Source organism: Antechinus flavipes, chromosome 1, assembly GCF_016432865.1.
Source record: "Antechinus flavipes isolate AdamAnt ecotype Samford, QLD, Australia chromosome 1, AdamAnt_v2, whole genome shotgun sequence".
Taxonomy (NCBI): domain Eukaryota; kingdom Metazoa; phylum Chordata; class Mammalia; order Dasyuromorphia; family Dasyuridae; genus Antechinus; species Antechinus flavipes.
Genome location: NC_067398.1, coordinates 75,359,976 through 75,375,275, shown reverse-complemented (window position 1 = coordinate 75,375,275; position 15,300 = coordinate 75,359,976). Strand labels below are relative to the sequence as shown.

Sequence of the window (15,300 nt, the reverse complement as noted above, 5' to 3'; positions counted from 1 at the left end):
TCCATTTAGAAGTAGTTTATTTATAGCTGGTCTTTTCTGAATTGAATTGTTTAAACTGGTTAGCTGCAATTTTTTTTTTTTTTTAATTTGTAGCTAAGATTTCTGTAGCTCAGTTTTACTGGAATGTGATTTTGTTAAAAAAAAATGTTCTGAATATTATTTTTCCATCTTCTCTGTTGTCATTTAATTCTGTTCATTTTAAATTTTACGGACTAGATTTTCTTCTCTTTTTAAAATTAGTTCAATAAAATAACTAACATCTAGATGCCATTTACTATGTGCCAGGTATAGTGTTAAATGCTTTATATTTATTATCTCTTTATTCTTTTTATTTGTCTATTTATTATCTCTTTGGTCTATACAACTGTAGAGGGTCACAGTCAGTGGGGAAACTCTGGTTGAGGTATAAGACCCTTCAGCCCAGAGGGAACCTGCTGACAATGTCTGGTTTGGCTCCCCATCTCTCCTAAGAGCTCTCAGCCTTCCTGAGAAGTCAGGGGGTGGTAACAACCTGTGTTGAGATAGAAGCAGAGTGATACCATGTGGAAAACTATGTACAATAGTAAGTTGTTCATGTGGTCCTATGTATAGTGTTGTTTTTCTTATATTATAAAAAGGGGAAAATCCTTGAAAGAAACGGACTCCATTTTTCACCATCCTCGGCAGTCCTGCCTCATCACTTCTCCACTAGCAAAGTATATTTTAATCATCCCAGCATGGGGACTTTAGAAAGCAATGGTATGTTTTGTCATCCCAACTTGGGGGCTCTAGAAAGCAGGAGAAGATACACAACAACCCTGGGACATAAGTGGAGGTAGGCACTATTATTATTCCTATTTTATAAATGAGCACTTTGAAGCAAACAGATTAACTGATTTGCTCAGTCACAAATCTACTAAGTGTCTGAAGCTGGATTTGAACTTGGGTTTTCCTGACTGCAAACCCAGTCTCTTTCTAAAATTTTAATCATTTTCTAAGTTTTTCAAAAAATAAAAATAAAGGAGGTTTTAGGGTTATTTTTTTTTTGTCAATTTTATCATCATTTCTCAATTTACCTATTTCTCCTCTAATTTTCAAAACACCCTCTTTTATACTTCTTGATTTTCTAACTGTATGTTATACAGTTGTTATACAGATGGGAATATCATCTTGCTTCTCATAGATTTTTGTTTTTTAGTAAAACTAAACTATTCCAAAGCTCAGATTCCAGGTATATAGGACAGGACATCTACTGTTCGCTTCCCAACATTGAGTATTTTGCCAAACATGTAGACTTAAATTTAACCAGCATGAGAGTAGGCAGGAGGGGAATGAAAGTATATGTGTTTATTGTACAAGCTACTAGAAAAACTATGGTATGATTTTAGAAAGATTTTCTTTCACCAGAAATATACTGAAGAGTAAAACCATAAAACAAACATTTTAAATGAATTTCTTAAATCACCTTTGCTCAAGAAAACACTGTCTCAATAGAGTCACTATCTTTTAAATGGCTCTCCATATGAGATGATTCAATGAACATGGGAAACAAACAAAAGTCTGAGTAAAAATAGAGTTTCCTTCTTTTGGTGAAAATCTTATTAATAGTAAGCTGAGCTAAAACTACAAATAATCTATTAGATTAAAAAAACAAAAAACAAATTACATCTATAATGTAATTTATATAATTATAATGTATAATGTTCTACAATTGAAAAATGACTTACACACACTCGTTTATCCAGAAAATAATTCTATGAATTATGTATGACTATTAGAAGCATTTTCTCTTTTTTTACAAATTAAGAAAATGAAAATTAAGAGCATGAACCTTGCCAGTGGTTAAGAGCCATTTAAATATCAAAGCTGAGCGATGATTCAATGGAAAGGGCACTGGTCTGAGTTCAAATCTACCTCTGAATGCTTAATATTTGTGTGACTCTGGCGTAGTCATTAACCAATCTGGGCTTTCCTCCTAATCTGTGAAATGGGGTGGTTGAACTGGATGGCCTCTGAGACTCCTTACAGTTTTTAGTCTATGATCTCATGATTCTTTTTTTTTTTTTAAATTTTTATTTAATAATTACTTTATATTGACAGAATCCATGCCAGGGTAATTTTTTTTTTTTTTTACAACATTATCCTTTGCACTCGTTTCTGTTCCAATTTTTTTTTCCCCTTCCTCCCTCCACCCCCTCCCCTAGATGGCAAGCAGTCCTTTATATGTTGGATATGTTGCAGTATATCCTAGATACAATATATGTTTGCAGAACCGAACAGTTCTCTTGTTGCACAGGGAGAATTGGATTCAGAAGGTATAAATAACCCGGGAAGAAAAACAAAAATGCAGATAGTTCACATTCGTTTCCCAGTGTTCTTTCTCTGGGTGTAGCTGCTTTTGTCCTTCATTTATCAATTGAAACTCAGTTAGGTCTCTTTGTCAAAGAAATCCACTTCCATCAAAATATGTCCTCATACAATATCGTTGTCAAAGTGTATAATGATCTCCTGGTTCTGCTCATTTCACTTAGCATCAGTTCATGTAAGTCTCGCCAGTCCTCTCTGTATTCATCCTGCTGGTCATTTCTTACAGAACAATAATATTCCATAACATTCATATACCACAATTTACCCAGCCATTCTCCAATTGATGGGCATCCATTCATTTTCCAGTTTCTAGCCACTACAAACAGGGCTGCTACAAACATTTTGGCACATACAGGTCCCTTTCCCTTCTTTAGTATTTCTTTGGGATATAAGCCCAATAGAAACACTGCTGGATCAAAGGGGATGCACAATTTGATAACTTTTTGGGCATAATTCCAGATTGCTCTCCAGAATGGTTGAATTCGTTCACAACTCCACCAACAATGCATTAGTGTCCCAGTTTTCCCGCATCCCCTCCAACATTCATCATTATTTTTTCCTGTCATCTTAGCCAATCTGACAGATGTGTAGTGGTATCTCAGAGTTGTCTTAATTTGCATTTCTCTGATGATCTCATGATTCTATAATCCCAAGTGTTCTGATGTCTAAAGCAGGGGTCTTTTTACTCCCCAGCGTTACCCCACCACATGAATGCAAGGTGTCAAGATAATAAATCCATACCTTTATTAAAAATACTTATTCCTTTTGAACTTCAAGCATGGATGGATCTGCTGGGGATATATATATCCCCATATTTCCAATTAGCTCATGTGCCAATAATAAAACAAATGCATATGATTTCCCCATTTCCAATCCTAATTATACATTTCAGGGGAAAGTTAAATTAAAAAGTGATAATATTCTTTTCTGCGTCTCTTCTTTCTCTTAAAAAAAAGAGTTAAGGAAAAACTGGTCAAGATATAAATGAAGAATTTGGTAGAGATATACCTGAAAAAGGATAGAAATGAATCCACAGATCACAGTAATTAGCTATTTTAGCCTCAAAAATTAGAAGGTCTCAGGGTCTCCTGGAGAATTCATAGACTGGTTCATGGGGTAAAGACCTGCACATCATGTGCATATTGCCTACTGCTCATGCCACATTCTCTTTCTCATTAGTGCTAAGCTTTCTCATAAAAATTTAAAGATAATAACATTTTCCCCTAAGGTAGCACAATAAAAAGTAGTCCACATTCTAATTAAACTAAGTCTAATTAAATCCACATCAAGAAATCCTAACTTGCTTCTCGGATGCTCATAGGCTAAAACTTTTCTCCCTTTTCCTGTAGCTACAAATCAAGCTAGGCTCTAGGCTCCAGGTATTTCTTGTTTTTAATGCCATACCTTGTTCTCTTGAAATATCTGCCTTGTACCAGAACTTGGATGTGTCTTGAACAAATTTCACAGTCACATGTTTATCAGTTGGATTTTCTGCAAAACAAAATTAGAAAGTAGTAATTGCAAAGGTCATTTCCTGCTGTAACTTCTCGCCTGGGTCAGTAAGGTTCTGATTAACTAGGAATTTGGAATTCAACCACTGGAGTGGTGGGGGCCGTAGGGGGAAGGGGGAGGAAAGAAAACCACAATTCAAATGAGAGCCTTGGGGGATGTATGAAATATTTTAAGAACACAAAATAAACAAACCAGGATACTTTGATTAGGAGTTTGCAAAGACCATTAAAAAGCTTTTTTGAAGCTATAAAACTTGAAAATATGCACTTATATTCTCCTTTTAAATATGGAACTCAGCAGGAGGGTGATTTTGCCTGAAAGGCAAATGGAATGTCTAGCAAAATCTGTGTTTCTGATGCCTACTATGAATAAAAGTTGTTGACATGCAGAAGTCAGAATAAGTTAATAGAAGGTATTTTTCATCACACTTTGCTGGTGGTTTGGCACCAGAACAAGAATTATCCATAGGACATTGTCCCAAAGCTTCCAAGTAATCTGGTCTGTGGGGTTTTTAAGACTAATTTACACAAAAGCCAAAGATGTCATTTTTGTTTTTAATAAACATTCAACTTGTCTTTACAAAAACCTAACTAAACTCAGCTGTAAGTCATACCCAATGTGCAGAGATTACTGATCATTTGATACAAAATAATATCACCTACCTGGCAAGGGGGAGGTACTTAAAACTTTAGAAAAGTCTGGAAGGACATTTGGGAAAGGGATGCTGATTGTACTCCCACTATGGGGGCTGGAGAAGCCACTGGAAGATGGAGAGATGGAGCCAAAAGAGCGGTCTCCTTCAGATGTCCTCTTCTTCTCAGGAAGGGGAGGCTGTGAATGCAGGGATAAGCCTGCATGTTGCAGCACTGGACTGTGCTGACTGCTGTGTCCAGGGGCCACAGTGAGAAAAGTATGGGGCAAGAAGCCATTGTCAACAACTCCTGCCAGTGGGCCAATGGGTGGTTTAGATGCTCCGTTGGAATTAGTCAGTAAGGTTCCTGGCTTCTCATCAGGCTGTATGCTAAAGTTTAGGAAGGTCCGGCCACTTGGGTTGGCCAGAATTTCTTGGGACTGTTCTGCTGGTGAGTTTTCATGATTGTTTAGATTAGAAACCTGCAGCTCCGAAGGTGGGAAATGAGACAAGAGTGAAGAATCTGGCACTGGACTGGAAAACTCTGAACCCAAAAGAAAGCCTGTGGGTCGGCTACTCCCCATCATTGACAGTTGTGGTGAAAGAGTCGATTTGGGACTGCTCTCTAGCCATTGGTGCTCTGCTGTGGATGAACTATTTGAAAAGAAAACAAAAGAACTGGTTAAATGAAGAAAATGTAGTAGCACACATATAGTGGAAAAATGAACTGACAGAATTTGAATGTTGGAAGGGATCTCAGTGATCTAAAGGAATCTTCATCATAGTAATATATAACCAAACTCTAAGGAAAATTATTTCTACCTCTTGAGGCAGCCTATTCCATTTTTGGACAATATAAGTGTCAAGAAGTTTTTGGTCATAAGCTTCCCTAAACGTAGCTCTAATATTATTCCCCTCAATTAAATCCTTCAAAGACTCCATCATCATGGAATAAAATCCAAATGCCTTAGTCTGGCATTTAATTCTGTCTATAATATGGCCAGTGCTTCCCTTTCCATATTTGTCTATTAGTGTATGTTGTGGTCTAGAGAAACTTATGGCTTCTCAGACATAACCAAACTTTCCTAGTTCCAAAAATTTGGCTCAGACCATTCCTTCAGCCTTGGTCACATCTATTGCTAAAATCCTACAACTCCTTTAAGCTTTAACTTGGTATGTACTTTTTCTAAAATATATTCCTTGATCCTCATATTTAGAAGGTAACTTCTCTTTTTTAAATTCCCATAATCCCCTGTAGTTTTAATAAACCCCAGCAAAATATGATGTGCCATGCTAATTTTTGTGCAATTTCTTGTTACTGTTTTCAGATTGTAAATTCTTGGAGGCTGAGATGATGGGGAGAGATACCTTATTAATTATTTACTTATTTATTTTTAAGTGATAATTATGCAGGTAATTACTGTGCATTTGCTGATTTATTTAGTGAATGAATATAACATTATAAGATTCTGTGAGGTAGGCTGAGAAGTAAACTACCTCATTTTACATCTTTTAAAAACTGTTGCACAAGTTTCTATTTCATTTGTGTCTTGCCTGGGCTTAGTGGTAGCCAGGATAATGTCCAAATTTCCTGATCTCTACCCTAGCAATCTTTTTACTCTATTCACCTTTGCCAAGGCAAGAGGTCTGATCTCTCTGCTAAATGGCTAATTGTACTAATTTGGCCAAGCTGCAAAAGAAGCTCCTGTTCTGTTTCCATTGAAGTCTTTGGTCATGGAAGATAATAAAGATAAATGATCAGTGTAGGAAAATTAGCCACATGCTCACAGTCCCCATAGAATAAAATTTTAATTAAGTCCCCTAAATCATGGTCAAAGTGGTGTCCTGCCACTAATTTCCCCAAATTCACTATTAATATTTCAGTGATAGATTTTAGTAATGAACTATTATATATTAATGTAATTGATAACAAAAGTCTTCTGAGGAGATAAAAGTTCTTAGCTTAAATTACTTTATTATTTAACTCATGAATACAATCAGAAAAAAAAGGCATTTGTAATCCAATTTGAAAATCAATTCTTCTATTTCCTAACTGACTCAAAAGTTCATTTCTTTAATGGGAAGAGATGATATTTGCCAACAAGTTCTGCCTACCTCTCGCCTCTCTGGAGGGGACTATTGCTTGAAGCTGTACAGGCAGATGGAAAAGTCCGTTGACAGGGAGTTGTTGGCCTCTCAGACCGAAACAGAGCAGGGTTTGTTCCAATTGGGCTGTCTGACATCACCACTGAGTGATTAAGGCCTTCAGTGTAACTCCGAGGTTCTACAAAATAAAAGAAAAAAAAAATACAAATACAAAAAAACTTTAGTCAAAGTTGTTAGGAAAATCTCCTTAATAAGTGTACTATACTTTTAGAAATTATAACTCCTTTTAAATTATACTTGACATTCTAGCAACTTTATGAAGCCCACAGATGCATTAGCCAAATAAAACATGGTACATAGAAAGAGGTGCTTCTTGTTCAACTGGTCACTTTATATTTATACAAAGTTAAGTGAAAAAAATATATGCTCAGTTAACAGACTAGCCCAATTTCAAAATAGAGAGAAAATCATTTATGTTGAACGTCAATCCTATTTCCAGGTATATGCTTTATTTACTTTTGTCTCCTAAGATTCCAGAAGGTAACTCAAATTTGTATTGTACTTTAGAGGCGACAAGGTATATTACTCTCACTGTTTTGATGAGCAAAGTGAAGATTAGTGGAAAAATGACTGCAATAAGTCTTACTAGCTTAGCCCTAGAAACTAAGAGTAATTAGTAGAAGTTGTCCAGATCACCCGAAAGAAAAAACAACAAGACCAAGAAAGAGGTGGAAATGTACAATGAGCTACCTTAGGCAAGACATCAGAGGTTTTTAGCCAGAGACCCAATGACCACTTTGGGAAGATATTGTAGAGGGGATTCTTGGTAATGTGTGGCCTTAAAAGGCCTAGAGATTCCTTGCAACTCTATGATTCAATGGGAAATTTCCCAGTGTTATATACTTGTAAATCTTGAAGCCAAAAATCTAAACTTAGGGTTCTTTGTTCTACAAAAATATCTCTTCCTCCTATCTTTCTTCTACTCCTCCATCCCCCAACTCTGTAGACAAGAAAAAAATATAAGCACATCGTGTCATTGATTCATTTGGCTTCTTTTCAAGCTGCTTCTTGGATGGAAATTAAATTTGATTTCTATTATTTGGGTAGCTTAAGGAGATTTCTCAATTTACAAAATGAAGTGTCAGAAACATTGGCAGCAATTTATTTCTAAATATAAACTCAGAAAAATCTAATTCTATGCAAAATTATAGTGAAAAGATTCAAACTTCATTTTACTGAAGCCAAATTAATGATGACCAACAAAAGGCTTCTTTCTGAAAGAGATCTACAAGTACATTTTACACAGTTTTCTGTCATTTCTAATCTTATTTTTATGGGCAGCTAGGTGGCACAGTGAAATAGAGTGCTGGGCCTGAAGTCAAGAACACATTTTTTTGAGTTCAAATCTGGCTTCAGATATTTATTAACAATGTGACATTGGGAAAGTCATTTAACTCTATTTACCTCAATTCCTTATCTATACAAGGAGCTGGAAAAGGAAACAGCAAATCACTCTAGTATCTTTGCAGAGAAAACGCCAAATGGAGTTATGAAGAATCGGTCAAAACTGACTAATCTGATTTTTGTCCCATTTCTATTGTTAAACATTTTATTCCTCTTAAAGAACAATTTCTTTTCTGGGGTTTTAGAAACAGGTTAAACTCTGTACCACAGAAAATGGGTGCTATGATAAACACAGTCATCCTTTACTAGTTGAAAAATACTATCATTTCATCTGAATGTTATTTGCCTAAATGAAACATAGTCTCATGAATTTAATAAATCTTGTAAATGCTAATCCTTCCCTGAATACAGGACCCTCAAATTTTAGTAACCTTTCAGGTAACCTCAAAGGGATCTTGCAAGACCTCTAGTTTATCAGTTTTATTTTACAGGTGGGGAAAATGAAGCCTAGAGAAACTGAATCACCTTCTCAAATTAACAAAGATTGTAAGAATGTAGGAAATGAAACCAGCATCCTCTGGCTACACATTTCACATATTTTCAACTACATTATTCTCCCTCCACAGATGAGTTTAGGATTAAAGTGTACAGATGTCAAATTAAAATAAAACAAAACAAAACAACATCCAATCATTATTGAATCCTCTAAATATAGAGAGCAATATATTTTCTAAGTTTATAAAATAGCAATTATAGCTAAAGGAAGTTTTAATGGCATGATCATTAAATCAAGTAGTTTCTAAAACTACCCCATTTTGCATAATTTGAATGGAATGTACATCATTATGCACTCATCCCTCAAAGCTGCTCAACCATCAAGAGAAGATGAAACCAGACTGTTAAAGCAAATCATAGAACTATCAAACTACCAAAGAGGTTAAGAAATGATACACTTTCAAATATGAATAGCTTTTTGTACATGGCCACCATTATCATCTGAACTTCAAAATCTAGAATTAAAATGGCTGTCTTCTTTTTTGATATAAGAAATAGTTTAATATAAAACATAAAATAAATATGATAATGAAATCAGAAAAAACCCTATGTCATTATAAAGAGAGAATAATTATATTTCCTGATGTCAATGAGTATTTTAATAAACACCCTAATTTTTTCTGTGTATTGGTCAAGTCATGTTTTTGTTTTGTGGAAACACTACAATCTTGGAAGTACTTAAGTTGAGAGGCATGGATATTCACTGTGAATATAAGCTATTGCTGTTTGTCCTTTGTTTTCAAAGAGGACCATGATATTAGGGACATGATGCCATAACTTGCAAGTGAATTGGATTTAAGGGAGGGAAGCTGTGCAAGGTCACCTGCCTCACTTTTCCCTCCAGAGCCATCTGAGTCCAGGGGCCAGATATAAATCAAGATGACTGGATAGGTTCATTGTAAATATAAGTGGGCCATAGAACATTAGATTCAAGAAATTAGAGGAAAAATAGTTCTTAAGATAATATCAAAGAATTGTGGGAATGGGAAAAAATGGCTTTTAAGAGTAAAATTGAGAACTGATGTACAGCTTTTGCTCTCAAATGAATCCATGCAATGCTAACTGAACATGAGAAAGTGCACTAGTCCTTTCAGTAATACACTTGCAAAATTTGGGGTGTGTATAAAAAAGACCTACATTGGGTAGATAGGCATATATACTAATGGAAGTTATATCCTTACCTATGAAGTTACAGACTCTTGTATAGTACTTCAGAGGGTTTTTGGTTTTTTTTTCATAATGTTAACAGAATGAGCTAAGACATTACAAAAAGCTTCACAGTTCAGGCATGTAAAATCAGGCTGGAACAAAGAATGACCAAATACATGCTACAAAACAACAACACTACTATGGCAGCAGCAGATTACACAATATCATCTAGAATTTCTCTAAAGGTAAAAGGGACTGGGAGAATAATTACAAAGAAGGACAATGAGACAAGGCCACTGGATTAGAGAGCATTCTAGCAAAAGGAAGACGAAAAGAGTATTTAACAGACTGTCTTGCAAAGTCTTATGTCTCAATCAGAGGTTTAGATAGTTACAGATTCCTTAAGTAGCAAAGAAAGAAACAGAAATTATAATTTATTGAAAGTAAGTAGCAAGTTGATGTAGAATTAGGATTTTAATTGATAAGTACAAAAGGAAAAAGGAATACCTTAGTGTTTTTCCAGCTCTCAAGCTGTGATCCTATGAGTTGCTGGGTTTCTGGCCCTTTATGGGACAAAATAGAAGGTAGCTAGAAGGTAACATATATAGCACTCTGATTTGTAAATTTAGTTTTGGCTTTATGATACAGAATACAAAACTAGTAAATATATTTTTTCATTTGCAGAAATGAAAAAGTGGTTCTTTTCATATTATATAATTTAGAACAACATGGTAACTGTCACATTCAGTATTTTCAACGCAGACTTCCTGGGGGCCTTTGCTCCAGGGATTAAGAATTCTTGGAATGCTTCAACAACAGCTTTGGCTCAGAGTTTGGAAAACAGTGATTCAAAATAATGGAAAATAATGAGACTAAATGGGTCATGACAACAGATAGCTGAAACACTAGGGAGAGGATTAAACATAATTTTTCTATAAACCCAGGCAATATATAAATAAGATCTCCTATTTTTTCCACTACATCATCAAAAATTTTCTTCCTTCTAATTTTTTTTTCTATTTAACAAATATAAATGACAAACAAAACAACAACATTCAAGAAATGTTTACTGACAACTTATTTAGTTCACTATTGTTTTAGGGAAAATAAAATTTTCCCTAATTCACAGTGGCTATAATAATGAAAGATATATGTGCAGCTCAAATGTTTTTGGTGATAATGTAGTTTTATGAGTTAAAAAGGTCACAAGATATCTGAGTCTTTGATGGTAAAATTTAATAGGCTAGGTAAAAGTCATCTGATATGCCAAAATTGATATATCTGGAGAAATAATCTGTAAGCTTCAAATGAAAGAAAGAAGAAAGACAAAAGAAAATAATTTTTCCTTATTAAAGTTCTTCCCACCATTTATCTTTTTTGGGGGTCTCTGGATAATTAAAGAGAGTGGGAAAGATATTCTAAGTCAATATATTTAAATTGTTTTCTGAAACAAAAATGAATGCTGAAAATTATCTCTATATGTAATTGAAAAAAATACTCTTGAAATTCTGAAAAAAAAATTACTTTTTGTGCATGCCCTAATTTATCCTGTGGCTCTGGTTTTCTCTTACTTTTCTTAAACAGTCCCTTGGGTCTACAGAATCCATTATTTTGGGCTAGTTTCCATTCCATAGGAAGGATTAAAGACCTTAACGAGATGCTACGCTCAGAATAATTTGTACTCTGTTCAGGCTGGGTTGATTGGATAAGATCTTGGGCCCTTTAACAGATAGTTAGTTGGGTTGGGTTTTTTCCCTCCTCACTACAAAGCCACATTACACACAAGTGGTTATTTTCCTTTCTCTACTGCCGCTGGAGTGGTATTCATAGTTTTCTCCAGCTCTGTCTGAGGAAGCACAATGTTCCTCAGTATTCACCAAGCAATCCTGAAGTCCTTTAGTTGCACTTTTTCCCCTCCCCTGTGTGGTTCTGCCCCCAGCCCAGTAATTGCCATGTGGAGATAATCAAGAGGGGTTTCATCTCTCCCTCCCACACCTGGGAATCTCAGGAATTTCTATTACAGCCATTTCTCTGCTCCTGCTCCTCCTGGTATCTTTATCCAGGCCAAGGCTAAAAGAGCTTTTCCAAAAGATTTATTTTTTTCAGCCAATTTACTGTGTGAAATTTTGTAAAAAGACTTTAAATTGTTTTCTATCTGCTTCTTTTTTTCTTAAAGAGGAACCTCAAACCTGAGGATCCAGTCAATAAATATTCACTAAGCAACTATTATGTGTCAGGCACTGTGCTAAGTGCTGGGGATACAAAGAAAGGTTGAAAAAAAAAAAACAGTCCCTGCCCTCAAAAAGCTCATAGTCTAATGGAGGAGACTATAGGCAAACAGCTATGTTGAAAGTATGTGCAGCACAATTTGGATATCATCCTGGGTAGATAAGGAAGACACTGGCAATAAAGTGGACCACTCAAGGCTTCTTGTTGAAGTAAATTTTTAACTGGACCTTAATTAAAGGGAGCCAGAATTCAAGATTATTTTTAAAAGAAAGAAAGAAGCTGGAACTTTGCCATACTGCTGTTTACTGAGCACCCAGAAATCAACTTAAGTTGGGGGCCACTATGGAATATGTAGTGCCTTTAATGCAATTCAACAAAAATTTCACCAGCCTTTGTTGAGAGCTTATTATGGAAAAGACATTGAACCAGTTGTTAGAGATACAAAGAAGAGAAAAACTGACAGCAACAATCAGTCCCTGTCCAAAAGAAACAAAGTCTACTAGAGAATTATTGCTTTTGTTCTAATAAGTGGATGAAGATAAACAAGGGGACAATCAGGATGGCTGAGTTTACGCCATGTATAGGGAAAAAAAAAAAAAAGGATATATAAGATGCTGATCCCTTTTGGGGTTTTTCTTGGCAAAAATACTGAAGTGGTTTGCCATTTCCTTCTTCAGCTCATTATACAGATGAGGAACCTGAGGCAAACAGAATTAAGTGACTTGCCCAGGGTCACACATGTAGGATGGGTCTTATACCACATTTGAATTTAGAAAGATGAGTTCTCCTGATTCCAGGACCAACATGTTATCCACTGCACCACCTAGCTACCCTATATGAGATGTAGAGAATAGATTTGTCCTTTCATGAATATTGGGAACTTCCAGGTGTGATAACTCACTTTACCAATACAGGTTACCATCCTTTTTCATATTAGATAGCCTTAGAGTCTTAAAACATATATAGTTTTGCTAGTTCATGGTTACATGGAGGCAGGACTGAATCTTTCTTTGACACCATTTCTCAGAACTCCATATACAAGGAGCAGTGAAATTTAGAGCTAGAAAGATCTACAAAGATCACATAAGAATGCCATATTTTTTATTAAAAAAAAAAAAGGGGGAGGGATGAAACCCAGAGTATTTAAGTCATTTGTCCAATGTTACATGGCAGAGAAAGAATTTAAACTTATGTCTTTTGCTTCTAACTTCACTATATTACACAATCTCCGTATCAATTATATAAGGTAATCTAGACTCCAAGGGTAATGCTACCTTGAAACTTCAGTAAATGCTAGTCCTCTTCCCCAATTACTACATGAGCCTTTTTTTAATCCAATTACTATATGTGGCCTTTCTTGACTCTCCCAATTGTTGTTGCCATCCCCTCTAGGCCAAAATTACTTTGTACTTTTTAGGCCCTTACTTATCTGCATACATTTTGTTTCTGTTCAATTCCTTAAGGGAAAGGATGACTTAGTATTCTTTTGGCCCCATAGTAAGGACTTATTAAATGCATGCTAGATTTAACTGAATTAACTGAGTTAGGACAGAAAAAGTCTGTGCTAATTGTGATTTATACTACTTTAATCTATTAGAGACACTAATTTCAGTAAGGTGGACATTCCTTCCATCAACATGGAAAGAAACTCAATGACTTGGTCAACAGTATTCAAGAATTCTTGCGGTCAATCTGTTGATGATAAAGTAATCTGGTCCTCAGATGGCAGTCCATCACAAGGCTAGTAAATGAAATCTTTGGTAGGACCTCCCATTCTACTAGAATTAGCTTTAAGAAGAGAGAAAAATAATGGGAAAAAGTGTACCAGGATTCTACCTTCAAAGGTCTTGGATTCAAATAATTGGGAATAGCCCTAAAAAACTCTGGGCCACAAGTTCCTCAGTTGTAAAAGAAGTGATTTGGATTGGCTATCATCAAATATCCCATTGAGCTCCAGATATATATATATACACACACACACATATCTGTCTTTATCTCTATCTGTGTGTGTGTGTGTGTGTGTGTGTGTGTGTGTGTGTGTGAGAGAGAGAGAGAGAGAGAGAAAGAGAGAGAATGTGTCTTGTTTCTCATACACACATAAATTTCATTTTGATCCCTGCTTCCAATTTCTATTTAAAAAGTGTTCTATTTTCATTTAGGGAACTTTAAACAGATTGGCAACAAAATGAATGTCTCATCTAGCTGGTACTACACAGGAAATTCTAAATTCTACAACAGGGAGCTACTGAAAATACTAATTCTCTTGACAAAGAGTGTTTCCCAAGCAGTTTCTAGGCTTGAAATGCAATAAATAAAGCCTGATTCTCTAAGTAGTCAAAAGATTCCTTAGCAACACTTTAGAGAGTTACAATAATGCTTTTTATCTACCATTTATAAATAAGTCCTTTCTCATAAGTTAATAGATTAACCCTTTCAATGGTAATTTTTTAATAATCAGTCTTTCTAGAATACATTACATATTTCTCTTGTCTTCCAAAACACAGAAAAGCAAAAATAATTGAATCTTTTCTTCATGACTCAGGGAAATTATTTATAAAGATCAATTATTATAATGTCTTGCAATAGTTAAGTACTCAAAATCTATGAGATTCAATTAAAAATGTTTCACATAGAAGGCGCTTAATAAATATTTGCTGAATTATTGCTTTTGTTCTAATAAATATATGAGGATAAATAAAGGGACAATCAGGATGGCTAAGAGTCTGAAGTCCACGCCCTATGAGGATGAATTGAAGAAATTTGGGAATATAGCCTAAGTAAGGCAAGACTTAGGGAGAACATGTTAGCTGGGTTATATGTATGTGATGTATATGATGGGTTACTTCAGGGATGAAGGATGACACTTACACCCCTTGGACCCAGAATATGGAAATAGAAGCAACATTCCAAAGAAGAAAATTTAAGCTTGAGATAAATAGAAAAATGAAAGAGAAAGATACACACACACACACACACACACACACACACACACACACTTAGATATCTCTAGATATAGATATCTATTACTGATTTCTCCATTTATAACAAACATGTATTTTTCTAAAATTAGGCTACACAGATGTGAAACATGCTTCACAGGAAGTAGTGAGTTCCCCCTCATTAGAAAAGCTTTAAGCAAAAACCAATTAACAATGTGGGTATGGTGTTATTGTCAAAATGTTTGGTTTCAGGAACTCTTTATACTCAATGAAGACCCAGATATCTTTTGTTTATGTGGGTTATGTCTATATAACCCATAATGTAGTACATAATATGTAGTACATTAGAAATTGAAATGTTTTAATATTTTAATGAACACAGTTTCAACCTGTGAATGGATCTTGGGGATCTAAAAGGAGTCCCCAGAA

At 35.1% G+C, this 15,300-nt stretch overlaps 1 protein-coding gene across 2 annotated transcripts in view; it reads right to left on the bottom strand.

Moving 5' to 3' along the window:
* Window positions 1–15,300, bottom strand: part of TNS3 (tensin 3) — a 377,368-nt gene that overhangs the window by 28,402 nt on the left and 333,666 nt on the right. For both annotated transcript variants that reach the window (XM_051984497.1, XM_051984488.1), the window contains exons 22-24: window positions 6,605–6,773; window positions 4,521–5,143; window positions 3,751–3,837 (exon numbers count right to left, since the gene is read on the bottom strand). In XM_051984497.1, coding sequence (XP_051840457.1) covers window positions 3,751–3,837; window positions 4,521–5,143; window positions 6,605–6,773 — 879 coding nt within the window. The remainder of the gene's footprint in view (window positions 1–3,750; window positions 3,838–4,520; window positions 5,144–6,604; window positions 6,774–15,300) is intronic.